Raw genomic sequence first — 26972 nt, forward strand, 5'->3', positions numbered from 1 at the left:
ACTATTTAAAGCCTCACTTCTAACCTGATTTACTCTCAGTTTTGTACCGTACCATGCTGTCTCTGTTCCTTATTAACCTCTCTATTTGTCCCAATCTAGTTTCAGACTACGACTATTTCTCAATGGCCGGAGACCAAGAGTCTGAGCAGCAGCAGCCTGACTTCGATAAGTCCTCCACCATCCCCAGAAACAGTGACATCAGTCAGTCCTACAGGCGCATGTTCCAGACCAAACGGCCCGCCTCTACAGCCGGCCTGCCCAGCACCCAGGTTCCTTACCCTGGACAAGTGGCTTACCACATGGGGACCTATCCCTCCACACCCATCCACACAGGAGCTTACACATGTACTCCCACTGGACCATATCCTCCTACCCCTACAGGTACAGGCAACACTGATATGTGCATTTTTACCTTCTTGATGTTGCATGATCATAAGATATCATTTTGCTGTATGCCAATAAATCCTGAGTTACAATTTGTAACTAAAGTTAGCGTGCTAACCAGCTAGCACTGTCCTGTCATGAGTTGTAATACCACTTAGTACCACAAGGTGCGAATGAGACCATTTAGCCTCACCTTCAGAGACAACATGAGAAGAAGAACAAACTGCACTTCCCAGAGAGTGTGTTTTTAATCATACTGAAGATTTTTTTTAGCCTTGCACAAACCTTCATCCTCTGCTTTACATCCAGTTCCTTTCACATTGCATATAATTTCCTGTCATCTGGCTGCAGCCACTGTATGAGAAGTAGACCTGACTTGGCCATGTAGGTCATATAGTTTAGTTAATTTTCTATAGGCTGGTTTGGGCAAGCACAATTCTTAAAGTAATATGAGTCTGATAACACCGCATATGGATTTCATTATGGGCAAGGATTCAACTAATACAGGGGAAATAAAATTCCTCTGCGTGAAATCGGATAGTCCTACAACCAATTACAGCCATTTTGTTGTTTAATCAACTGTCACTGTTACTCTTCTGTCCATCACCGCATAAAGTACACCCAAACTGTTTAATTTGCCTGGAATATCTCCACCAGCATAATGAACTCCAGACCAAAATTTCCCCACTAAAATTTTGTGGGCTGAAAAAAATGGCTTCCACTCTAAATTTGATCCATAATCATAATTTCTGCTTCTACTCTGGTTTTGGCGCCCTAAACATTAGATATATGTCTGTACGTTGCAGGGCCTGAACACGGATTTTCTTCTGGATCCAGCTCCCATAATGCCTCTGTTCCCTCTTCTACAGGCCATGGTCCAGTTATCATCACGCCTGGGGTTGCCACAATCCGCCGCACCCCTTCTTCAAAACCATCTGCCCGCCGCACGGGCTCTGTTGGAGGTACAGGACCCATTCCTATTCGTACTCCTGTCATCCCAGTAAAAATCCCCACAGTGCCTGATATGTCAGGAGCTGTTAATGGGAGCAGGGGCGTAGAGGAGATGGGAGGAGTAGAAAGCCCAGATTCTCCAACATATCCTGGAGGGGAGCATGCAGGTACGCTGCCTGTAGTGTCCTGGAGCGGTCAGGCTACAACCAACCCTCCCGTTGTACACCACCAGCTGACCCAGGAGCTCCTGCAGAGCGAGACGGGACAGGGAGACGAGATAGGGGAGCAAGAAGGAGGAAACATGCTGGTGGCCATCAGAAAGGGGGTCAAACTCAAGAGAACCCTCACCAACGATCGCTCTGCGCCGCGCATCGCATGACGACATCCTCGTAATGTTATGTTTAGCTGAAGGTCGCAAGAACGGAAGCAAAGCTCCTCGGTCGTTGTATTTGTAAATTAGGTCAAAAGCTTTAGAAAAAAAAAAATGTTGCTGATAGAAGTGCAGTGTTCAAAATGAAAAGGCCTCTTAAGCTACTAGGAGAAATTAATTGTTCTTACTAGGCAGCATTTCTAAATGTTCACTACAGATTTACAGTGATTTAAATAAACAACAATGTATAGGCTGTTGTTCATTTTCAAATTTGGCTCATGATACCTCAGAAATGATGTAAAGCCAGGTTCTTAATTCAAAAATGGATCACTTGTGTTCACCCTTGTGTGACATGAGTTATAGTACAATCCTGACTATAAGGAGGAGACCTCAGATCTTACACAGGCCAAAGCACTAAAATACATGAGCCAGTCCAGGCCAATAGAAATGTGGTGTTGGTGAGAAACATTAGGATGTGTTTCTGTTAATGAAAACCAAGAATGACAGAGTAGCATTACACCGTGTTGATTTCTTTAAGTGGACAGTAAATATGAACTTAACACAGCTTTCTCCCTGACTGAGTTGGACGATGACAATGGATATGCCTTTTTTCACTGTGTGTTATGTGAACATACTCATTGTTTTGGAGTCATGGGGAAAAACTCCCGTGTGATTTGGCAAAAGGCATGCAATAACCACTTCAAGTACTACACTGCATCAAGAGAACAATATTCAGGTGCAGCAGGAAGAGCTCCAGTGACTGGCTGTTGACTGGACCGTTTGAGAACTCCTGAGCTGCACAGACTGCTGTAGAAAGGTGCTTTCCTCCACTCACAGTTTAAACACTTAAATACAGCCCACAAAGCCACCATGTGTAGAGGTATGACCAACATGGACCGCTCCTAAAAAGCAGAGGAACAGACTCTGACACAGTGTTGGGAGACTACAGTGAGACTACAGAGTTATGTGTCACAAGCTCGACGCTGTGACTTTAAGAGACGCTGCAAGTTACGTCCAGTTTTGCTTTACTTGTCTTAGTATCGCTGCGATTTGTAAATAATGTCTCTGTATCTGAGGAGGCTTATCAGTGCTCCTCTGTGTCTTCACTTCTCTGCTTCTCCACGGTGCCAAAACGATTTCACGTCTTTAAATCGGATATATCATTTGCCTTGAGATGTGTCTTTTTCTTTCTCCTTCCAGTATGCCTCGTTTGATCTACAGTCTCTACATGCTGAGCTTTGTAGAACTTCCCAGTGGTTTGTCTTAATATATCTTTTGTGTAGCTTTCATTAGACATATTACGCCCTGCTGTGCATCGATTAATCACAGCGTTAATAAGTGTCCAAGTACAGATGTGCCATGTCAACAGTAAATCAAATTTATATATATATATATATATATATTATTAAAGAAGCTAATAAGGAAAATTATTTTTGATGTTTTCAAAGTTGTCAGTGTAAAGCTGTAATTTGGTAACGCCACGTTGTTTTTGTTGTTCTGTCTAGGTGCTGTTATGTTGAATTTCTTTATTTTCTTTTAAACACGTGTATGCTCATTTACAAACACTTACAATTTTTTATTGCAAAAAAATCCAGTGTATAATTTAAGAAATGTGTTATTAGATACATTTAATTTTTAATTTTTATTTTTTTTCGTCCTTAAAGACTATTGGCTAAATACGCTGTTAGTGTCAATGTGTCATAATATAGTCATAGTTTATATGATTTGCATTTCAGTTCAAGCACTGTGAGACCATGGCTACTACAAGATGTATGAAACTGTAAATATGATTCAGCTGTACAAGTTAGTCCAGGAACTCACACGATTTTTTTTTTTTTTTAATTTATTTTCTTTCTCAGTGTTTAAATCTCCTCTTCTTTCTCAACCTATCTCTATTTTTATACGTACTATAAGATATCAGAGTCGGTGCATGTGCTTATCTGAGGCGGTGAAATGTTTATGACTCTCCTGCTTTGAAGTCCCTTATTTCATTTGTATAAACTGCGGCGGGTAAAGAAGCACACGGTTTTAAAATGAGCATTTTGAACAGGTTTTGGTTTGCTTCAGTATTATGAGTCCACGTTTGGGGATCACGCGGAGCTGCACCATCTTCACCCTCAGTTCGGTCAAAAAAAAAAAAAAAAAAATCTCTTCCCAATGGATTTGCCAAAATCTTGGTTTAAAGTAATAATTCTTTTTGATTCTACATATTTTAGTCTGACATGCAAATTTTGAACTGCTCCCTGAGGATGATTAGATTTTAAATGTCTCACTTTTTCCCATCCATCTTGTCTAAAACTTGTATTATCAACCTGTAATTCCCATATTTAAATTGCTAGCATAAATATATATTATATAATGCCAAATGTCAGTATATCCTATGAATAAGTTTATAGTTTGTGAGATTTGAAAGTACAGTAAAAAAAATAAATAAATACAGTTTTCTAGTTTAGTTTTTAGCTTATTTTTGACCCTGAGGAGAGTTGACCTCTCTGTCTGTCCCTGTGTAGTTCAGGCTATGACGCAGTTCATTCAGCAGGTTAAAGCTCGTTGTTGTTTGTGTTATGACAGCTTTAGCAATACAATAAAAAATATATATTAATTTTGATTTGCCTCCCTGACTGTTGATGCTTTTACACGGACACTGGTATTTAACAATCGGACTAATAGCCAAAATCAGAACACAAACGTCTCATTAAAGGAGAACTACTGTTTTTTACAACCTGGACCTTGTTTCTAGCATAAAATACGATCGTTTACACACCCATATAACTTTTGTGTCATATGCACTCCTTCAGGAGATATTTAGATCCGCATATATCCATATAGTGGAAACGCAGCCTCTAAATAACGCATTATCTGCCATGAAACTCATTTCATTTCGCCAATATTTTGTTAAGATACGCTAGTGCTATTCCCCGTTGAGTCCGGAGTTACCTGTTATCATCATAAATTAAGCCAATGTGCGTATGAAGATCATCAAATATTCCACCAGGCCGGCTTCTCTATGGTGAGATGTCTTTCTTTCTGTTCTTTCGATATACTCTCACCTCCAGGTTCATTTAGCTGGAGTCTGTTTTTCCACAGACTCGAACAGTCCCCACAACACTTAGCCAGCGTTGCTCAGCCAAAGCAGATACTTGCTCACTTAAAATATTGGGCTTGGGAGTTTATTCTTGAGCTTGAAAACAGGAAAGGTTAACTGTCAGGTGAATCATTTCTGCACACTGGCTCATGATGTAACGGCCCACTGTGAGGAGCACTTACTGCTGCAGGTGGTTTGACCTTTTTGTTTCCCATGACAAAGCTTTTACACTGACCTAGTCTGATAAGTGGCCATAGTGTGGGCATTTTGGGAAATGCTGGCATGAGGGATAACCCATAGCACAGACTACCGCTGATAAGAATATAAACAAATGATGTGCATAATTCTTGCCACCAGGGGGAGCCGTCATACCAGCTTCCAGTTGACACTCCAACTTGATTAATATCTTCCACTTGGATAGTGCTTCACCCCTCCCATCTCTGGAGGCCAGAGAACACTCCTCTAGTCGATGAAACAGTCAAATCTGCGCAGAAAACCCCCATAAATCAGTCAGATAAGACGCCAGCAGTAAAACAAACACTTTTCTTTTAGGTGCAGCCCTCTTCCTTAAAGAAAAAAAACAACAACCTCCGCATGGTGTCATATTTTCCTGGGGTGTGGACCGGTTGAATAATTCAAATACCCTACATGCACAATAGCAGAGGGCTAGGTACACACCCAACTGACAAATACACTCCTTTTACACTGTTTACATTTACGTTTTCACAGTTCTGAATGAAAACTGAAAGTGGTACAGCTGCAAATTCTCTTTGTTGGCCTCTATATCACTAAATAGCAAATGTGGAGTGTTTTCCTTCAGCAATCTAGCCATATTCCACAGTGAACATATCAGGTTAAAAAAAGTGTTTTAAATATAAAATAAACCGTATGAGACAGATTTCTTGTCATGTGAGAGTACGGTTAATATTTAATAATAATAACCTTAAATGTGGAAGGACAGATTTTGTGTTTTCTTCGTTGTAGCAAACGTAGTATAACATGAACACAATGCAGGCGCCTATGCATATGCATGGGGTGTGCGTACGTCTGGTGCCGTCACGGTTACGCACGGAGGAAAGCAGCTCTGCCATTGGAAAATATTTTCAGGGGCTGCTGCTGCTGCTGGCCGCCCTCCCATCCGCTTCCCATCATCATCATCATCATCATCATCACCCTGCCTGCCAGAGGTTACACCAGACCGGACTGCGCTCGCAAAAATGTGATTTCGTACAAATACGGCAGGAAGTTGAGTGTCCGAGGTCCGTGCGCTACCGTCTGCCGAGTAAACAGCGAAGGGTCGAAGAGGAGACGTATGCGCCGGAGCTGCTCGGGGATTTTCAAGGTTTCTGGTGGAGGTTGTCGGACGGGACAGCGCAGCATCGACTGAGGTGCGTCCGATAAAACAAGTTACAGTTTGATAATTGTACGTCTGTTTCTGCTTTGTGCTCGGCAGCAAGCTCGAATCAGTGTGAATGATGTGTGATTACGTTCTCGTGTTCATGTCTTTCGCTCTTGAATAATGATCCCGATTGAGGATGTGGAGTGTTTTCACGCGACCCATCGTTGCAGCGATGAATTCACATTGTGATATAATTATATAAAGCGTCATGTCATGTGGTTTCTGTGAGTGCGGACTAACTAGGCCTGTTCTCCTTTAGATTCCCGGCGCGTTGCTCTAACCTCCGTATCTTTAAGAGATGCTGCCCTGCCTGCGAAGAGTCCTGCGGCCTGCCTTCTCCCTGAGAGCCGGGGCTGGGCTGGCCAGAGCCGGACTCGCGAACCACCAGGCGTCAGCGGGGCGCTTCGCCGCGGAGCCGCCGCCGCCGCTCTCCGCGCTGGTGCAGCGGTGTCACCTCGGCACGCACCCCCTGAAGGAGCCCGTGGAGCCGCTCAACTCGCCGCGCGGTGCCAAGGACTTTATTTACAGCCTGCATCCCTCTGAGCGCACCTGCCTGCTGCGGGAACTGCACAGGTTCGAGTCCATAGCCATTGCTCAAGGTAGGTGATGTGGCAGAGCACGGCATACAGCAATAAAGATGTGCTTCAGTGTACAGTCTGTACTTTGAATGGAGCTGCAGTTCAGACACACAAGATCTTCTCACATATTCCTAAATTTATGAATGTAATTATTTACAAAAGCCTGCAGGAGGTAAACATAAAAGGTTACTGCTTTTATTATTATTATTATTATTATTATTAAAAGTAATTTTTGATTGATTTCAGTGTTTTTGCTTCATAGTGATAATTGAGGACAAGTCATGGTTACATCTATTGTTTATCACTCTATCACTAGATACAATGTGTGATGACAAGCAGTCAATTCTGGGGTCAGAAATGTTCCCCCGTCAGCTTAATTATCATTGACACAAGCTAGAGTTGCAGGCGATGGCATTCAGGGACAGAGTGCATGCAATGAGATGAAGGGGCCGGTTCACAATTGCATTCTAATATAACACTACTGCACTAAATCTTAAATTCAAGAAAGTTATAATATTCAGCATTTGTTTCGAATAACTCAGAGAACTGCAGATTCAACTGTGTTTTCATATCGGAGGCTGTGGTTTGTAATACTATTCAATTGTATTGTGTTGTACCAGCACATGTTTCTATTATTTTGACGACCACATTTTAGTCAGTGGGCTAAATAACAGAAACACTTCAAGTTAACTTCACCACAAACGGCATCTTTAAAAATCATCCTACAGTTGAATTATCACCTTCCTGAATCTGTATATATGATATTTCCACCATAAAAAGGGCTAATCCTGAAGGACCTCTCCGCAGCTGACCCTGTTCTCCGACCTTTGACCTCTTTGTTTCCGTAGAAAAGAGAATCTATAAACACGGATCGATATGGTTTGTGTATGTTACCATTAAAGTAATTCTCATTTCCACATCTATCTGATCCATTATTTGTGAATCATTGATTAGTAAATGCGTAGCCTTAAGACACACCATTCAGCTGGAAGCCGGTCTGTGGCTTTTCTTTGGGGCCACTTCAGGGGCACTCATCTCTTTCTCCACTCCGGCATTTTGCTCGTAAACCTGTACATCTACTAGACCGTGATCTATTTACGACTCGTCTGTTTTCACTTTATTCACGCTCCGAAGGCTTGTACTGTTTGTCAGTGCTTGTGTGGATGCAAGCGTGAATGGCTGTCCATGTAGCCCCGTGGTGGGATGGCGATTTGTCACGCCTGCAGGCCAGACAGGTCTTGTGCTGGGGACTGATTCCAGCCATGCATGGGAGAATGAGTCACCTCCGAAAATAGATAAAGTTAGTGAGTATTTCAAAAAGAATGTATTTTTTATTTTTTTTTTCAATGGAAAGTCAAATATTTTCATTTTGGCTTTACCCGATATGTTGTAAACCAATCTGGGAATCCATCATCCGCTGTCTGATAATTTAGCCTCAAGGGAAATGGTCAAGGTTTTGGGGTTCCCGGTTTAGACAGTGGATATCCAGATAACAAATATTCGGACCTAGACATCCTGTTCTGTGCCTCATCTACTGTACACTGACTAGCAGCTTGAGAGGCGATGTCTGACAGTTTACATTCAAGTTTTTTAAGGTTCGAACATGACACGTTAGCTTGTTTGCCAACAGAGTATGACGGGATGCTCTTCCTCTTTTGCTCTCCTCACAGACTGTTTATCAGCATACAACCAAAGCTCAAACATGACTGGCCAATGCTACAGCATCCAGACAACTTCCTGTACTGTACAAAGATCTTGCTCCTTGCCCGAAGATTATGCACATACATATATTCACGCAGATATGTGTTTATTGAGATTTGTTGTAGACGGACCAGTGTAACAGTTTATGACACCTCCTAGGCAGCACAGCATGTTAAGGAGAAAACTGGGTTGCATTAATATGATTTTAACCCACAGCACTGAGGCGTTACTTCGGATTTCATGAAACGTAAGAATGAAATGATGAGAGTGTAAAGCTGCGCGGAGGAGCGCAGAGAATCTCCCACTTGCAGAGAGAACTAAGAGAACAATATGGGTCGATCGATAGAGAAGAGAATGGAGGAAGGGAACGAGACAAAACATGAGTGATGATAAGGAACCTCTGCGGCATATGAGGTCGGCCGGGTGCTCGCTCCTCTGAGCTGCTGTCACCCTTTATATTGCTCTCCGGGAACAAAGTGCAGAGTCTGAACTTTAAAAAAAGATGCTCATAATTTAATTCAAGGGTTTTGTGTTTTGTCTCTGACAGGCTGCTGCATATCGGTTTTGCTTGAGCAACACAACTCTGACATTATAACACAAGTATATATAATAGAAAACCTAACCATTGCTCCTTTCACTTCTTATTTAAATATTATAATAACACTGATACAAAAATCAGATGCATCGTGCTACGGTCTGGCACTGTGGATAAAAATGAAACAGTTTCACTTTATTCCTGCAGGGCTGCAGGGACGTAAGCGTTTACTGTGGAGCTTTGTCTGCTGTAGAGTCTCATGATAGACAGATGATTCCCGTGCTGGAGGACAGTCTGCACAGTAGTAATCAAAGTTAATAGAATCCCTTATATAACCAAGAAATGAATATATTCCTAAACCCAGGACGCTTTCCTGTTTGTTCACTCACCTACTGAACTACTTTGCCCACCACCGTACACCAATACACCAGGCTCATTTAAACTTATAGCAGCAGACTGCTGAATGTTGAGCATACGTGCATCCATTGCTATGAATAGTCTGTGCTGTTTCATTTCACCGTTACAGTGTGTGAGAGTCAGCATAACAAGTAGCAACAACACAAACAAAGCACAGCCGCGACTGTTAACGTTAACAGTCTCACTTGTTTTGGTTTATAATGATTTAGTTGCTCTAACTGAAGTGTCCCATCAATTGAAAATCCTTTTATTGTCTTTGTTTACTTGGACACCAGTATTCCACTAATACTGCAAAAATGTCTCATGTTATTTGGACCGGACTGGACCGTTTGGAAGGCATTTTCAGTTGGATTGATATACCCTTTTAATAATCCATTTAACAGTTTATCTTTTTTGGTGGACTATTTATATATTCATTCATTCATCTTCTGTAACCACTTAAGCTGTGAAGGGTTGCGGGGGGGGGGGGGGTGGGAGCCTATCCCAGCTGTCATCGGGCAAGAGGCGGGGTACACCCTGGACAGGTCGCCAGTCTATCGCAGGGCTAACACAGAGAGACAGACAACCATTCACACTCACATGCACACCTACGGCCAATTTAGAGTCACCAATGAACCTAACAAGCATGTCTTTGGATGGTGGGAGGAAGAACATGCAAACTCCACACAGAAAGGCCCCAGCTGGCCCATGGATTCGAACCTGGAACATTCTTGCTGTGAGGCATCAGTGCTGACCACCCCGTCACTGTTTATATATTTTATGAAAAATCTTTCCCCACGTGGAGATGATGTGATGAATATCCAGGACAGAAACATGGCAACTTCTTATGATAGCTTTCTGGCAGATCTAGTACTCCACAGCCGGCAGAGCCTCATGTCAAAAAAATTTATATTCTGATCGATGTTTTGGTGCATGTAAACACATATATTTAATCGTTTTATTTAGCGTCCATGTAAACGATTTCAGGCGGGTTGAAATAAAAATATCGTCCGTGTCAGTATAGCCATTGATTTTTGTTTGCAGTTATCCAGAAGATCCTCGATACTGGATCCTGGAAAACCATAAAAATAACTGCAGAGGGAAGCATGTTTCTGTTCACATGTAATGGTATCGATCCTTTATATTACTAATTGGGTCAGAGAAGCAGTTCCCCTCTATCCATGCGTGCTTAAATAAGCCAGTTAGGCTTCTACTGATAGGACGTTTAGAATCGTGGTAGTCGTTCGGGCTGTGATGATAATACTGAAAGCAGTTATCACAGAGATGGTAACAGTGAAGACAAGTGAAGTGAACAATGTCTTCTTGCAGTAATTCGCCTATACAGAATAACTGTGCTCTTTTATCGATCAAGACTATCCCTTGCGGTTGAGCGTTCACACCTTTAGTGGCAGTTATTACTCAATAAGATAAGACTGCGTGGTCCTTACTGGTAGTAAATCATTTCCCAGAGCACAAACTCATTTAAAAAAATACACAAACTCGGGTTGTCTGTCACCTGTGTTGAGTTTTCTTATCTTTGATATTTAATATATGTATATTTCTGTATGCGAATATCAAGTAGGACTTGTACAGGCTGGCCAATCCATCATCTCTAGTCATTTCCACGCTCGCTGATCCTGATGGTACGTCATTATTTTCCCGTCGAATGTGGCTGATTGCATCCTGAACACATGCTGCGAGGCGCCCTCTGCGTACTACAAAGATCAACGAAGAGCAAACAGCGTTAAATCCCTCATGAGCCCCACGGTGTAGAGATGTGTATCACACGTTCAGTCTGCCAAAGGCAAAGGATCGCACTCACTGGAAGTAGAAAACTTGATCCGAGACCCAGCTTCGCCATTTACCAGACAAATAACACGACCATAGAATATCACGCGGTGCCAGAACACATTAAACATTTATATTTCTTTGAATACAGAGACACCACAAATAACGCAACAGGATCTCAATATGAGCCAGTGTACTGAGGTGACAGTACGCAGAGGACAGCTTATTTCCTCTGGGGCCTGCCTGGCTGGAGCTTGCTGACATCGTCACCTTCCTGCTATAAAAACCCAGAGGCATTCTCTTACCTGCTGTATATTCATGCTGTTGGACGAGCTGAATCTGTGGTTGAGGGACTCTCTCTGTGACTGTTTTGATGGCAGAGAGGTTGAGTGTTTGACAGGCTTATCAATTTCCATCATCGTTCCACCCCGAGGCTGAAGCCAAACCCTTTATTTTGCTGGATGTCTTCCTGTGATTGAAGTCTGTTCTCTGGGTTAATGGAGTGTACTGCAGTAGAGCTACACCAGTTGTGGCCATATTTCCCGAACGCACTCTCCTCTGTTCTGGATTGTGCTATTAAATTTAAGTTACATATTATATTATGAAGCGCCTGACTCAAAACAACACAATCCTTTGACTACTGCGTGTACATATTGTATTTGCTATTACGGAGAAATTCAGGTTTAGAAAGAAAACTCTTACCAAAACCAAAGTTTAATAGAGATATCAATCAACAGTCGTGTCAAACCTCTTCTTAGACAGTAAGGCAGTATTATTCTTACTGGTCTGACTTTTAAAGATGCATTAATTGATGTTTTGTCCACTAGGGGGCAGAGCTTCAAGCCGTAAACAAAACACTGACATGTCATCGTCTTATGAAGTTTATACGGTGAATTTTTTTAGCACATATAACCCATACTGTGATTAAATTTGGGGAAATCAGACTGTAATACACTGATTTTTTTTATTGGTTTTCACAGCTTTAACAACTTTATGTCCGCTGAGTATTTTATTGCTTGACAGTAACAGCCAAGATATTCTCAAGAACTAGAGGGTTGTTTGAGTGGAGAGGAGAAGGTCATACACAAGTACATCCTCCTGGTGGGCATTTAGGGTTCATTTCAGAAGTTAAAATTTAAAATATACCTCTCATGGAAGTAAGAAGAGTTACTAAAACCCAAGTAGGCAAGAAGACTGAGGTGAATGAGTAAACAAAGGGGAAGAGAAAAGCTGTAGACCAAACAATGAGGGGGCTGGACTCTAATAATCCTTTGGTATCAATGCTCCTGTTGAATAAGTCAGAGTCACCTTGCAATTTAATCAGTCTAGGACAATTATTTCATACAATGAATCAAACCAGGAATGGGGAACAAAAAGTGAGCTCATGATATAAACACAGATAAAAATAGAGAGGACTTTTGATGGCAGTAAATTAGGACGTAACTACTGGAGAGATTTTGTGATATGTCGGCTGTCGCATCGATATTAAAGAACCAATCAGTCAGCAATCGTTGTTTTCAGTGATTTGCATTTATATTTCATATTTCATACCAGCAAGATGATTTGCAAGCCAAAGCAGCGACCGTGGACACTGCAGAAAACTAGACTGCGTTGTATTGTATGTGTTGATATTGAACCTGTGCTACCAGGAGTACGTGCTGATATACACACCTTTGTAAATAGGAACCTAGCAGAAGCAGACTCTTGGGGACAGAATTCGTCATACTTGCTGTTTTGGTGTATGTCTTACACATACTGTTGAAGATACCTTTCTGCATTGTCTCTTTAAGTGAGAGTGTTGGATCCTGGAAAGCTAATTAGGTTTGTTGTTGCTGTTGTTGGTAGGGAGCCGGACTAAAGACATTTTTCATGTCAAGTGGACAGTCCGCAGACTGTCATCAACTATACACATGCTTTCCCCACTGGGCTGCTGGTGAAAGGAAGATGAGAGGAGAGGAGTAAGAGGCAATTTTTCTAAATTCAGATGCAAAACAGGGAAGAGAGCAGGGAGATGGAGGGAGACTTCGGGTTGTTCCTTATTCTTTTGTTTATGTTCACTGTGACCCTTAGGCTGCAGTGCGCAATCTTACAGCCATGGATAAACTCATTACTCTGTCTCTTCCAACAGCTGGTCAAGTTTAATCAAAGCGTCTGCATCTTCTCTTGAAACGTGACTGATTCAGTAGACACTAGCGTATATTTCAATGCATAATATTTTTGATGCTCAATATGATGCAGTCACAGTCGATGGTGATATTTTTATTTCACCTTTTGTACTGAAAGGGGGAGTGACGTGTTCCCACCTCCTTTCACATTTCGCATTGCCACACAGGGCTTAGCACCTTGTCATTTCTTCATGCTGCCTCGGCTCACACTGTGTCATTGTCATGCTAAGTCAGACACACACACTGCTGCAGAATGGCACTCCGTGGTGACATTAAATGCACTGTGACCCATGCCCAAGCCCGAGTGACTCTCTTCAGTCTGTAAAAAATGTTGAGAGACATCAGCGCATCAGCAGCCCTGCTGGTATTTAACTTTGTTGGAGACAGCGCTCTTCAAGAATTACTTGTTATTGTGATTACTTGTAACGTATTAGTATGTGCCAGACAATCAGTTCTATTGGATGAGTCTCTGTGACTTTTGGCTGGTAAGCTTGGTACCAAAAACAGGTCATTCATCACCCTGTGTATATTTACTGAGCCAGCATCAGAGCTGCAGCCTTTAATAACTAATCAGTCCCAGCGTGCCAGTGAGAGAAAGTGATTACTGAATGTACTGTATTGAGCTTATTGGAGTGTGACCAAAACTATTCTTATTTGATGAGTTATACACAGTCTATGTACCGCAGTAAGTCTCCAGTTTCTAGACTGACATTTAAAACTGTAGAACTTGCCGCTGGCAGTTATTGACAGATATGTGTTGTAGTTGGATAATTAAGCAAATTTAGCTCCATGAGGTGATTGAGAATACAGTCAGATGACTAAATGCATGGAATCTTGCATAAAGAGAAAAGCTTAAGTAAGTGAACATCTAGAAACATCTTGGAACATCTTTTTCCAAATGCTCCAAAGAGAGATGTAGCATCCAGAAGCGTCATGGCTTAAGCAGAGTTTATACCTCTGTGGTACATAGACACCGTAACCTACGCATGTAGCCTACGCCCGTGCGAGGCCATTTATGCTTGTGTGCTAGTCAGTCTGGCTCGCTCTGTATAAACGCCACCCAAACACTAGTCGGCGCTATGTCTTTTTTGTCAGTCGGGTTCATTTTTGTGTCTACTTCCTGCTTCTCTTTCAACAATGGCGACTCGAACTTTTGCCGAAATTTCACCGAAGACGAGTCATACAAATGTTTGTATCTCCGAACCTCCTCAGTTAACCTTTCCTCAATGGGTTCCATCTTTATTGGTCCAAAACAATCAACTCGAAAATTGCTATTATTTTTATATGCCTCATCTATGTCTTCTTTTTTGGTTTTCACCCTTTCAGCTTGGTTTGTTTTATCCATTCAACCTGAGAGCTGCTCATCTCCGCCCAGCCCCTAGTTTCCGCTGGACCTTCCCTCCAAACCTGGTCACCTGACCTTCCCCACCCACTGACATACCTGTTCACACTTGTCTCCTCGTTAGTTCTCTCAGTATTTAAGCAGTTGCACCTGCTCTCTACCAGCCTGTCCTGTCTTCTGTTCTCTCTGTGCTTGTGAACTTTTTCTTGTATCTCGTGCTTCCTTTCCTGTGTCCTTTATCATTTTCTCTCCTTATCTGCCTCTTAATAGGGAAAATGTCAGCAAGATGCAGTAAAGTTGCTTTTCATTGTGTTGAGACTTTTTTAAAAAAGAGCCCATCAAGGCCAAATGAAGGACAATGGCTTAAAAATAGAGCCCCATATGTGACTTTCAGGTGGCAATCTGGCAGCAATTAAAATTTTAAATGTTGAAGTTATGAAAGTGAAGAGGAAAATCACTGCATATGGTTGTTCTCTCTTGTGAAGCCTAGGCAGATGGATCGAGACATGAATCAAATTACAAAGGTGCCACAGAAGCCAAGAAAATATCATTATGCGCAGCAGAATGTGTTTGATATTCAAGGTGGTATTTGTTGTTGCGAGCCTGTCCATTCAGTCATGAGGTCGTGAGCTTCAGAGCGCAAGAGACAGGGATGGATTTATTTTTTTAATTTATTTTTTTATAGGACATCAAGACCTCCTACAAGAACTCACGCTTACTTTTTGTCCCTTACAAAACTGTTTTCTTTTTATTTCTTTTCTGCTCTTTACTTGTATAATGTGGACACTGCAGATCAACACACTGCAGATTACTCTACCTTCATTTCTCCTTGGTCTGTACCTGGCCCCTGCAGAAGCTTCTGTGGTTGACCTTGTGAGACAGTCACATAGCTGCTGAGTTCACTGCAGCCCCATAAGACTAAAGTCAGCACTTACAGTAGATGTTAAGCTTGGTCCTTCCCTCCAGGCCCGTATTTACTGCTTTGCAAATATGCTGGGTTTAACTTGACAAAATGCCAAACTGCACACCTTAATGGGAAATGGCTTCACTAAAAAATCCGAACATTAGTATTCATGTAGGATTCGCTCCTCTTGTAGCTCTATAGCTGCTTTCTACCATCTCCTGAGTGTCAGGCATAACATTATGACCTCTGACAGGAGAAGTAAATAACACTGACCGTCTTGTGACAATACAGCGTTCTGCTGGGTAACTTTAGGACTTGGCATTCATGTGGATGTTACTTAGACATGTACCACCCACCCAGACCAGCCCAGCAATGACACTCCTTGATGGCAGCAGCCATCCCCAGCAGGATGCAGCCTGACACAGACACACACACAAAAACAGTTTAAGAACAACTCAGAAAACATGACCTGGCCTCCAAATTCACAGAATATACTTCCTTTACTACCCTTCTATGTAATACTTTGTGTACACTACGTTCTTTCTTCCTAGTCTGTGAATTTAGGCGAGGTAGTGTTCTTTTAAAACAAACATAGCAAGTTGTGCGCTAACTCGGTAGACCAGCTAACGTTAGCAGGCCCATTTGACTGCTAAATTAGCCCAACAAACATACCGTTGGCTTCTATCTGACAACAGCACAATGAAAAATAAACACTTTTTGTGACGTGTATGCTGTTCACTGTTTGAAACACAAGTTTAAAAATTGATTAGTGGTCCCTGCCCTTCCGCAAAGTAGCCGAGATGGCGACTTTTTATTGTTAGAGTCCAGCGTTACACTCATAATTGTTAGCAATGGACCATCCAGGTACATTAGCTGCTTTGAAATTGAGTTGTGTTGACTGTGTTCGCAAGAAATGCATGTGAACAGGCCCCTCTTGTGGTATTTAACACCTCATAAGTGGAATTTTTATTCCACTTATCTTATCTTTTTATCTTTGCGTTTCCTACGTTAAGCTACCCGACTGTTAGCTTGCTAACTGTTAGCTTTGATGGCTTTTTAGACACCAACAGCTGCCTAGCAGCAGTGTTCTCCCAATTTGGGGCTGAAGTTACTATTTGAATGCCAAGTATTTTGGTTCCATGACGTAACCACAAGTTAATGAGTTCCATTTGAAGGCATTTGCTGGATATAAAATTTATTGATTCAAAACAATGAGATAAAAGATGCTAAAGTTCTGTTGTACCCTGTAGTCCTATTGTGAACATCAGGGTGGTATTCTAATTCTAACTGGGTGGTAATTCTCAGTGGGTTTTGTCACTGAGCTCCAGATTTTATGTCACAGTTGAAAAAAAAAAAGAATATTCCAAATATGAAAGTTATGTTTAAATCAGCATGCTGTTTGGAATTTGCCCCTTACACATCCACAGTGAGTGATATTCAATATTCAGATTTTGAAAAACTGACTGCAGTGAACAAAGTCCAGTCGGGTAGATAATGGTAAACATCCTTCACATGTCTGAACTGGAAATATCTCTGCAGGGACTTAAAACAGTTGCAAAAGATGAACAAACATCTCTCTCATCGTCATAGTAAGAATAGTCTGTGCCACAGTCAAACTATGTAAGCCATCCACTCCGGCTGCCAGTGCTGTTATGTTCGGGAACATGCCGGCTCTGCCAAATCATAATAGGTGGCAAGTTGTTCCTAACAGGAGCAGACATTTTGACTTGGCATGGCAGGGACGGTGCAGGTGAAACAAATTTCATTAATGATAGCTCGGGGTGCAGTGAGCCACAGACCTTGGAACAAAGCCACCTGAATGTCATTCATTTTTGATGTTGCTAATGTTACGCCTGTGGTTAACAATGAAACGTTCTGACCGCACCAACATGATGTTGTGTCTGTAAATGTGCCCATAGAGGCTGGTCCTATAATCAGTTGATACTTAGAACACCAGGTGGTCCGGTATTAACTTACACGGACCATGGAGGTTTGTCTTTAATTGAATGCCAGGACCGTTACAGGGCTTCCTTGTCACAAAATGTTGTGAGCATCTGCTTAAATGTTGGTGTTAGCAACCAGTCTGTATCACCATCATTGTGGAGTAAGAGTAAGATCGTTTATATATTTTGGTGTCATTATTATAGTTTTCCTGGAACTGCAGCATGTTTGTGAAGGGTTTTCTTTCTTTAAAGTGAACCTTTTTAATGTATTTTAGGCTCAATTAAACATTTTCCCTCGTTCTGTTCTGCTTTTTTCCTGACTGAGTGCTAACTAAGACCTAGATCTTCTTTCCTTCTCGTCTCTTGTGGTTTGCTATTTGTCAGGGGATCCTTTCAAGAACATGGCTGTGTGGGTTTGTCTGTTTCTGTGTTTGGCTTCAGGCTCACCACTGCTGCCTAAATTGGCCCCGGGAGTTAGCGGACTGCTGTATTTATTTTGGTACCTGCTGTACAGAGTTCAAGGCACTCACGGGAAAAATAGCGAAGTTTTAACTAGAGTGTTAGGCTTCAGTTAGTGTGGGGTCACGCTCTAGTGCTTTGGATTTTCCTCTCACAGAACTATACTGATTGGGTAGTTTTGCATCTATAGAGGAGCTGCTCATTATTTTCTCTCAGTGGACAAAGAGTATATTATGAAGAGATGACATTCAGATGTCCTTTGAGGGGTTGGTAAAGGCCAACACTGGAAAAAAGTAGTTTTTGTTTCAAATGAGCTTTCACATGCAAATCGCAAAGAAATTCTCAACTACATTTGGCCACAAGTCAGGTGTAATAAATTTAGAGACTGAAATGTCCTTGAACTCATTTCTTCCAAGACTATTTTATGTTTTTTAGAAATCTAATCATCAGTCTCACACATGAATTTCAACCTTGCTTCCATAAAATGTGTTCCTCCTCCACAAATTTGTTCCCGTCTCATGTTTGCTAATGGCTGTCCTGTCCGTCAGGCCTGCTTTCTGTGTGCTGTGTAATTTCCCCTTTTTTCTGTCTCATACATCACAGGGGAATATCAAGGTGCTGTGCAGTTGATGAATGGCTCCAGCCTTTTATTGTTCCTCCTCTTCTGAACTCTTTATATCACACACACACGCTCAGATGCGCGCGCACACACACACACCTTCATTTGTGCATATACAATTCAAGTTAGATAACATACTGTGGATTTATTCTTATAGACTCACACAGCACGTCCCTCTGACAATAGGAATCCCTTTAACTTGAAAATCAATAAATTCCCAGGATGTTGTTTAGTCTACATTTACTAGATAAAGCCCAAGACGCTAGGGAGAGTCTCACACACACATACACACATTGCAGTGTACTGCTGTTTGCAGTCCTGTGATGAAAAATGTCCTTGCTAACTCTTTTGTTTCTACCCCCGTAACACTAATACCTGAATTAGCAGAAAATCTCACAGCCTCGATTTGTCATTTTTACAGCGGTGAATAAAAAATGGACTGACAGACATTAAATCATTGTAACAGAGTTTTTCAGAGAAAAAAAAAAACTTGGAGTTTGGTTCAATTTCCAAAGCTGTGTTCACTCAAGCTGTGTTCCTTGCTGCTGGCGCTCCTTACAGAGTCTGTAAGGAGCCATTTGTTAAGGCAAAACAAAGGCAGCAGAATGTGGCTTCAAACAATCACAGGAAAACAGAAGTTGAGTGTTAAAGGCACTTTCACATCAAACTGTCCTTGGGGATCCCTGAGGGCAGCAACCCACAGATGAGCTACCCCTGAGAACAACATACCATCAAGGACTTTTCTTTTTCTTTGCATTCAAACACATTAAAATGTGTGAAACCTGAAGTAACGTTATAGCCTGGTGGGGGCTGGTGTGTCAGTATCACTTCAAACCATACTACAAGATGCAACCATCTCACGCACAGGCTCAATAATGCCTGGCCTTCACTGTGGGTGCGTTTCTCTGTGATTTGTTCCACAAGGTCCTTTTTCATCACTTTGTGAGCAGTCGTGATCTGATTTTAATCTACACACAGCATGAGTCTTTACACAGCAGAACGATGAGAAGAGCATCTCTCGCTGACAATTTGCACGTGTGCAGCACTTCAGCTAACAGATCACTGTGCTCCCTACAATGTTTTCTGATCTACATGGGCGATTATCTTTCAGCTGGCAACAAGTTATTTAACCCCAACTGATGCGATGAGTAGCTTCTCATTTCTTAAACAACCATGTAGAAAGACACATCCCGTGGTCATGGAAAAGATGTTAGTCTGTTTGAGAAGGGTCAAATCATTGGCATTCATCAAGCAGAGAAAACATCTAAGGAGATTGTAGAAACTACTAGAATTGGGTTAAGAACTGTCCAACACATTATTAAAAACTGGAAGGATCGTCTTTGAAGAAGAAATGTGGTAAGAAAAAAAATCCTGATCGTGATCGGCAATCACTTAAACATTTGGTGAAATCAAATTGAAGAAAAACAACAGTAGAACTCAGGGCTATGTTTAATAGTGAAAGTAAGAGCATTTCCACATGAACAATGTGAAGGAAACTCAAGGGATTGGGACTGAACAGCTGTGTAGAGTTGAGAAAACCACTAATCAGTGAGGCTAACTGGAAAAAATGGCTTCAGTTAGCTAGGGAGCATAAAGATTGGACTCTGGAGCAATGGAAGAAGGTCATGTGGTCTGGTGAGTCCAGATTTACCCTGTTCCAGAGTGATGGGGGCATCAGGGTAAGAAGAGATGCAGATGAAGTGATGCACCCATCATGCCTAGTGCCTACTGTACAAGCCTGTGGGGGCAGTGCTATGATCTGGGGTTGCTGCAGTTACTCAGGTCTAGGTTCAGCAACATTATGTGTCCAAAGAATGAGGTCAGCTGACTACCTGAATATACTGAATGACCAGGTTATTCCATCAATGGATTGTTTCTTCCCTGATGGCACCGGCATATTCCAAGATGACAATGCCAAGATTCATCGGGCTCAAATTGTGAAATTGCTGTAATGTGTGACTTTTTTTGTGTGTGTACTTGTCCGATTCTGAGTGCTCTGGAACCGGCGGCCAGACGGAAGTGTCGCCTGTGTTAAATGTGGCTTGTGTGTTTTTCTTGTAATGATTACCACCTTGTAGGTGGTGTGCTGTATAATAAGTGCTGTATCAGATCTAGCAATTAGCGGTTAAACTCTGTGACCGAACTGGTGACACGTCATGTTTTCTGTTTATCCGTAAACACGGTCTTTATCGGATGCCAGATGCTGATTCTGGTGTGGGAGGACACGAGAAAAGAAAAAGCTGGAGAAGAATGAAACATGACTGCTTTGGTATTTAATTATGCTCGTGGTTAGCGACTTATCACAGCCCATTAAATATGTTCACCACTCCAGTCCGCTGAAATTGAAGTCTCTAAAGACAACAGCTCCATGCAATCAATACTTGTGCCAGAAGAGTTTTGCGGGCAGTAGACAGTCATGTCAGCAATCACAGTTCTAATAAGTGGATGGATGGAGCCCAGTGGACTGGAAGGGAAAAAATGTTCAGGGGACTCTGTATCTCGTTTTTCTTTTCTTTTTTTTCTTTTTTTGTGTGACTAGCAACGAGGTGGGGACTCAGCTGCGTTTTCATTTAGCCTCATTTGTTTTAAGTGATGGGGAAATGCAGCAGCGGTGGACCACTGATTTGGGTTGGAATGATGTATTGCATTTCATATCAACATTTGACAGAGTTATTAAAGTGACCACTGAGTGCATTTTTGCATCATTTAATGGTGTATGGCCGCAATAACTGCTGTCTGGTACGCAGTTAGGTGAGTCAGAAAAAAACAACACAGAAACTATTACACATTTTATCATGTTTTATGTTCGGAAATGTAGAATAATTCTGTGTCAGAGGAATAATGATAAAACAAATGCGTCAAACGATGTGAGAATTTCTCTTTGTTCAGGCTGCAGATAAGCTCAACTGTTCTGTTTGCAAGTTACTAGAGTGGGTTTGTGTTTTCATACACCCCCAACTCTCAGTATCTGCATGGCCTGCAGTGGTAAAGACAAACCATCAGTAACTACAGGGCTTTGTTGGTGACTTATCCTGCTCTGATAGCTTCCTAAGAGCTTTGCCTGTACAGAAAATGGATTTTCGCATTTGTCCACGGACAGTAGTTTTTCTTGATGCCTTGAGACAAAGCAAACATTTAATGCAGTTCACTCACATACGTATGACATGAGTGCGCTATAGGAAGAAACTTTGAGTGGCCAGAGTTTCCACTCTGAGAAACATCCGTGGAAATCTATTTGGAATTTAGTTGGTTGGATTTCACTGGCAAAATGTAATTTAATGAAGTTATTTTTTTGGCTGTTCAGACTTTCTAAAATCCAATCTGGATTAGGGCTGGCAGTTTGAGAAAGGCCTCAATAAAACATTTTGCATATACACCTCTAAAGGAGTCTTACAAAGGAATACTAGAGTGAGCCAATGTTAACCTTTAGCTCTGAGGTTAAGATGTGTCTTATGCATGATTAGCCATGTTGGGTCAGTTCTGAGAGTCAATCATTTTTCAACACAGCCAGAAACGACACCAGAATATTCTTATGATTCGTTACTCCTTTTCCCTTATGTTTCATGTACAAGCAAAGTAGTAATCAGAGATGAGTTAGTAAGAATAATAAATATGGTGATTATGAAAAGGGATCACAATAGTGTGAATAGGTTTATCTAAACATTTGGAAGATCAGTCTTCTTCTTGAAATAAACTGATTTTTATGGATCGACGCTGAATTGCTTGGTTGTTGCAGACAGAGCAGCCTCGAAGACACCAGTCACGAACACGGAGCCCTGCAGTTCGTGACCAGGGCTCTTCGCAGCACATATTTTGACGCCGCTACCCTCGCTTTAGCAGATGACTAATTCAGCTGACCTTCACCAGTTTGATTTATGTGGGATTCACCCATCTGACACCGGCTGACATTCACGAGTGGGAAGAGAGTTCATGATTTCCCCCTGTACATCCATAAAAATACAATTTAGTACAGAAAAGAATAACAGAATTTAAAGTGGAATTAATTTCAAATGTACAATGTTGTTAAGCTGGCAATAATCAATGCTTAAAGATGTACTTTGAATGTGATCTTTATAAACGAACCCATATCTGTAACGTTTCTGTAGTTATTTAACTTCCAGTGTTTTGCAGGTATGTGACAGCAGGCAATAATTCAGCATTAGGTGTTTAGTAAGGCTTAGGTGTGAACAGTTCTGCAGTCAAAGCAGCAGTTATCCTGAAAATATTGTCTGATGGCCACAGGAGGATCATCGACAGCCTTTAATTAAACCTCAAACGAGCCCTGAATGAGTGATAAATTGAAAGAAATTTGTTCATTGCTGGTTCATTTCTGCCTTGTAGCAGGATAGTTTATACTCCTGTAGCTGAGAACATTTTCCAGAACCTGTGCAATGAGATAAAAAGCCGTATTGCTCATGAGGGAATCGGAAATGGCCGATATTTCATTACGAACAAGCAGCTGCTGGAGCTGGAGGCATTGACAGATCTGTGCGTGTCCGCGTATGAGAGCTGATGATGAACGCAGTGTTTGTACTGAATGTGGGAGTAGCATTTTTTTACCACGAGCGAGCCGTCATTCAGGCCGACAGTCGTCCTTTGTATTGTTAGCAACATGAGATGTGGATTGAACTGAAGTCTGCAGAACGAGGCTTGCAATCTGACACCGACTCCACAGAGGAGAGGAAGAGAGAAGGAAGCGGAAATAGGTGGAAACTAAGACGGACTGGAGGGAAGAATTTAGAGTTTATAGTTTTCTATTCATTTTCTGTGCATTTTTGGATGTTTGTGAGTTTAAATTTGATAAACCCAATACTTTCTCTACATAAATTTATCCATTGAGCAATTTAAGAGGGAAACTGGGTTCAGCTTGTAAAAAAAACAACAACAAAAAAAAAAACAGTAACAGCTTTCCTCCAAGAAAACAAATTGAATTTTGGAATTTGTTCTCGTTTTAGCTCGTAGCAACTCCAGTGGACATGATGCACTCGGGAGTGCAAGTGTGTGCGCGATTGCATACTTGTGTCTCGGGCGTAGAAGTAGCTGAAACAGACTCTGTTGGGAATTCACTGCCTTCGCCGCCTCAGAAGCACAACCTGCTCCAGCCCGTTTTTCCGTGCAGCGGTACAATAACACCTGGAACCGGTGGAACAGACTTCATTATGTCTGCTACCATTTCCACTGACCTCATGGCGATAAATCCAATTTCACGGAACCTGCAACGGAAATGATCTTGTCCCGTGTCTTCAGCCTTAAAACTAAAGTAATTATCCCTTGGTTTACTTCCCAGCTCAGTGGCTGGGAGTGCAGCACATCCAGTGTTATTTAACTCTGCAGTATATCATTGAGATATACAGGTAGATGTTACAGCTCTTTACCTTCAGCTTATATCTAGTTTTCGGCACGGAGAAACTTAATTAGATCTCAGTAAAGTAATTTTGTTTTCTTCCAGTTTGTGTCAGATGTTATCACTTTGAATCTGTTGTAAATCTGTGAAGGCAGACCAACAGGCCTGTTTTTCACCCCATTAACACTCCACATATAATCAGCGTGCTGGCAGGTCTTTCTTGGAGCCTGATTGGCAACAGAATTATTATTTTCTGACGTCACTCTAGTCCTCATCCTTGCCTCAGAGGGAAATGGCACAAGGGAAATGCTGTTTCCTCCTCTGCCTAAACCCTTCCCCTGACTCCCTTTCATCTCCTCTGTCATGTTGCTCAAATGTTCTCCCTTTCCAGCCTTTTTTTGTGTCCAGACGGTCCTAAATGATAGACTTTGCTGTAATCCATAGTCGCAGAAACACAAGCTGATCCAGATCTATCCTTGTAATACTTTTCTTTTTCTTGTTTTTCAGGGCAACTGGAAATCGCACCACCTACTCGAGCACAGTTAAGATACGGTAAAAAGGTCTATTTTTTCCTTTTAGAAGAACTCTTCTGAAAATTTGGTTTTAATCTTGAAGCATGACGGTCTGGATCGACGTCCCCCGTTTACCCATCAGTCAACCAGGACGATTAAAGAAGACCGTGTTTTAATTAATGATCAGACCACTGTTTCCCCCAAATTAAAAAGATAAAATATATATATGTGGACCTGAATTAATTCATCTCAAACAAGGCAAGGATGACATAAATAATAGGACCATCAATTCTGAATTGAAATGTGTTGATAAAAAATGTACAGTTCACTTAATATTATGTCCAACACACACACAGACTCCTTAATTGTTTGTTTGACAAAGAAATAAGCTCTGCTACAACAAATTTATGGAATATTATAAATTAGAAACACATGAACAGAAGATACTACACATGTGCTTGTATGCAGATAAACATTATAGTCCTTTTTCTGTTTGTGACTTATTAAGATTTTTTTGTTTTTTCGGGCCATATCTAATAAATGATGGAAAATTATTCCAGGACTACATGTAGTTCTTCTGAGAATTGTTGGCGTCACCCGAACCTGAAAAGCAGCTGTTTTTTGCCTATACAAATTAATTCAATCAACTCTTGGCCTCTAAGTAAATAGAAGTAAATGAAGATGGAACACGAGAGCCAAGACGGATGCTAATTAAGTGAAGCAGAGACATTTAAGAAAGTTTTAGAGGAGGCCCGTTTAAGTAGGCACTCTATATTGGTTATTTTGGTACATTTAGGGACCGTGTTTATGGCCAGCTGCCCCCAGTACCAGGGGCACTCAGGTTCTGGAGGTTGAAATAAAACTGAATTAGCACATTAGGCAGTTCGAAGCTCTTTCATGTGGCTTTGTCATTGGTAGCGGCCCATTTCTCTCTCTGCATATGCAAGGTCACACACGTACTGTACGTAATCCACCTGCAGCTAAAAGCTTCGTCAGGCTTTCTTCATTCTGTTGTGCTCAGTGCTCAGTCAGTGATATGACCTCAACTTTCTCTCGTCCTCTCTTCCTGCTGCGAGCACAGAAAACCTGCGGGAGTTCACGTCATCCTGTGTTTTCCCATCTCTCTTCCCCACAGCGTAGACTTAACAGAGAGATCTTTGCTTTAGTAAGCTGAACTTTCAGAAATATTCTCCCGCCGTGCTGAAATGCTGTTTTTCCTGCTCCTCGGAAAAAGATAACACGGCTGAGTGAAACTTTAAAGGGAAACATTGACTCAGCCGGCTGTCACTGAAGCAACAGTGATAAACAGAGTGAGACAGTTGTGACTCCTTCAACACAGCAAGTCTTGGCATTGTTTTCTCAAGTTTTCCTTTGCTTACTTGAAATAATAAAAATTTCATCCCTAGAGTGTTATTGTGGGGCATAAGAAGACTTTTTTACTTTTGTGAAAATTTTCAAAATTTTTAATTTTCATGCAGAAAATCAAGATTAATAAAGTTACCATTTATGATTCTTTGCCCTTAAGTGGTAAGCAATTAGGTACACTTCTTGATGGTACCTAATAAAGAAGTTAGGCTCAGCGTTCATGCAGAGGTGGACTTTGCAGACCACATTTGACTCTGATTTGATCTGAGAATGTTGCCTTGGTCTTTGCTGATTGGCTGGGTGAAAACCACCCGGTTCCTTGCCCCATAAAGGGTTAAAGGCACCTGAGAGTGGTGCCACTCTGGTGCCACCAGATGTTTATCTCAAGGTCCTTAACCTCTAATTCTAATATGGCAGTGGTATGTAACCAAAGAAATGCAGCCATTCATTTGAAAAACAAGTATGTAAAGCAACGCAGGAAATGTTTGACAAAGAAAAATGGTTTCCTGCAACGTGAAACAATTAACCTTTGGTACAATTAAGTGATTACAGAACATCTAAGAGTTTAACATGATGGTGGTACTGGAGGAAAACTCACAAGCTGACAAAAGTCAAATTACATCAGTGATAAAAAAGGTAAATGAAGTTCTTTAACTTCCCATTAAAACAAATACAAGGATAACTTATCTAATTACCACTTTGACATTTCATCCTATTTTACAGGAACGGCTCAACAGTTTCATTTTATACGCCACATTTTTGATCTGTGCCATATTTTATTTAAACAATGTATGTTCAAAGCCTTTAGTGAGTTAAACAGGCTAATGAATCCTGCAACAGTTGAGTGCAGTGAATATAAGAGTGAAATTAAAATGTAGGCATGGACAGTCTCTGAGTTTTGATTGAAACTCTTCTGTATTATTAAATGCAGTGAATTCATTCACTAGTCAGCGATGCTTTTCCGTATTTCACTGCATACTACAGAGATATAAGAGGTCTAATGAATGTTCTTGATAAATCCTCACTTGCTGCTGTTGAGACGACCTGAATTTACACAGCAGCTCCTGAAACAAGATTGATTGTACAGGCCTCTGTATCAAGCGATGGAGCGCCCTTGCTGTTCTATTTCAGC

The 26972-nt window shown here is 41.4% G+C and overlaps 2 protein-coding genes across 8 annotated transcripts in view; both read left to right on the top strand.

Annotated features, from left to right (window-relative positions):
• LOC311496941 (protein MTSS 1-like) overlaps nucleotides 1–4390 on the top strand; it is a 45705-nt gene extending 41315 nt beyond the window's left edge. For 6 of the 7 annotated variants that reach the window (XM_084556997.1, XM_084556998.1, XM_084556999.1 and 3 more), the window contains 2 exons: nucleotides 100–381; nucleotides 1191–4390. In XM_084556997.1, coding sequence (XP_084413123.1) covers nucleotides 100–381; nucleotides 1191–1714 — 806 coding nt within the window. In that variant the 3' untranslated portion in view covers nucleotides 1715–4390. The remainder of the gene's footprint in view (nucleotides 1–99; nucleotides 382–1190) is intronic. The other variant, XM_084556996.1, reaches the window with a different exon arrangement.
• A 166-nt stretch (nucleotides 4391–4556) lies between these two features.
• The window catches only part of LOC311497008 (transmembrane protein 65-like), a 38983-nt gene continuing 16567 nt past the window's right edge, over nucleotides 4557–26972 (top strand). The window contains exons 1-3 of the mRNA XM_084557096.1: nucleotides 4557–6178; nucleotides 6449–6788; nucleotides 24471–24515. Coding sequence (XP_084413222.1) covers nucleotides 6488–6788; nucleotides 24471–24515 — 346 coding nt within the window. The 5' untranslated portion in view covers nucleotides 4557–6178; nucleotides 6449–6487. The remainder of the gene's footprint in view (nucleotides 6179–6448; nucleotides 6789–24470; nucleotides 24516–26972) is intronic.

The sequence above is a fragment of the Chelon labrosus genome (assembly GCF_963514085.1).
Source record: "Chelon labrosus genome assembly, chromosome: 12".
NCBI classification, from domain to species: Eukaryota; Metazoa; Chordata; class Actinopteri; order Mugiliformes; family Mugilidae; genus Chelon; species Chelon labrosus.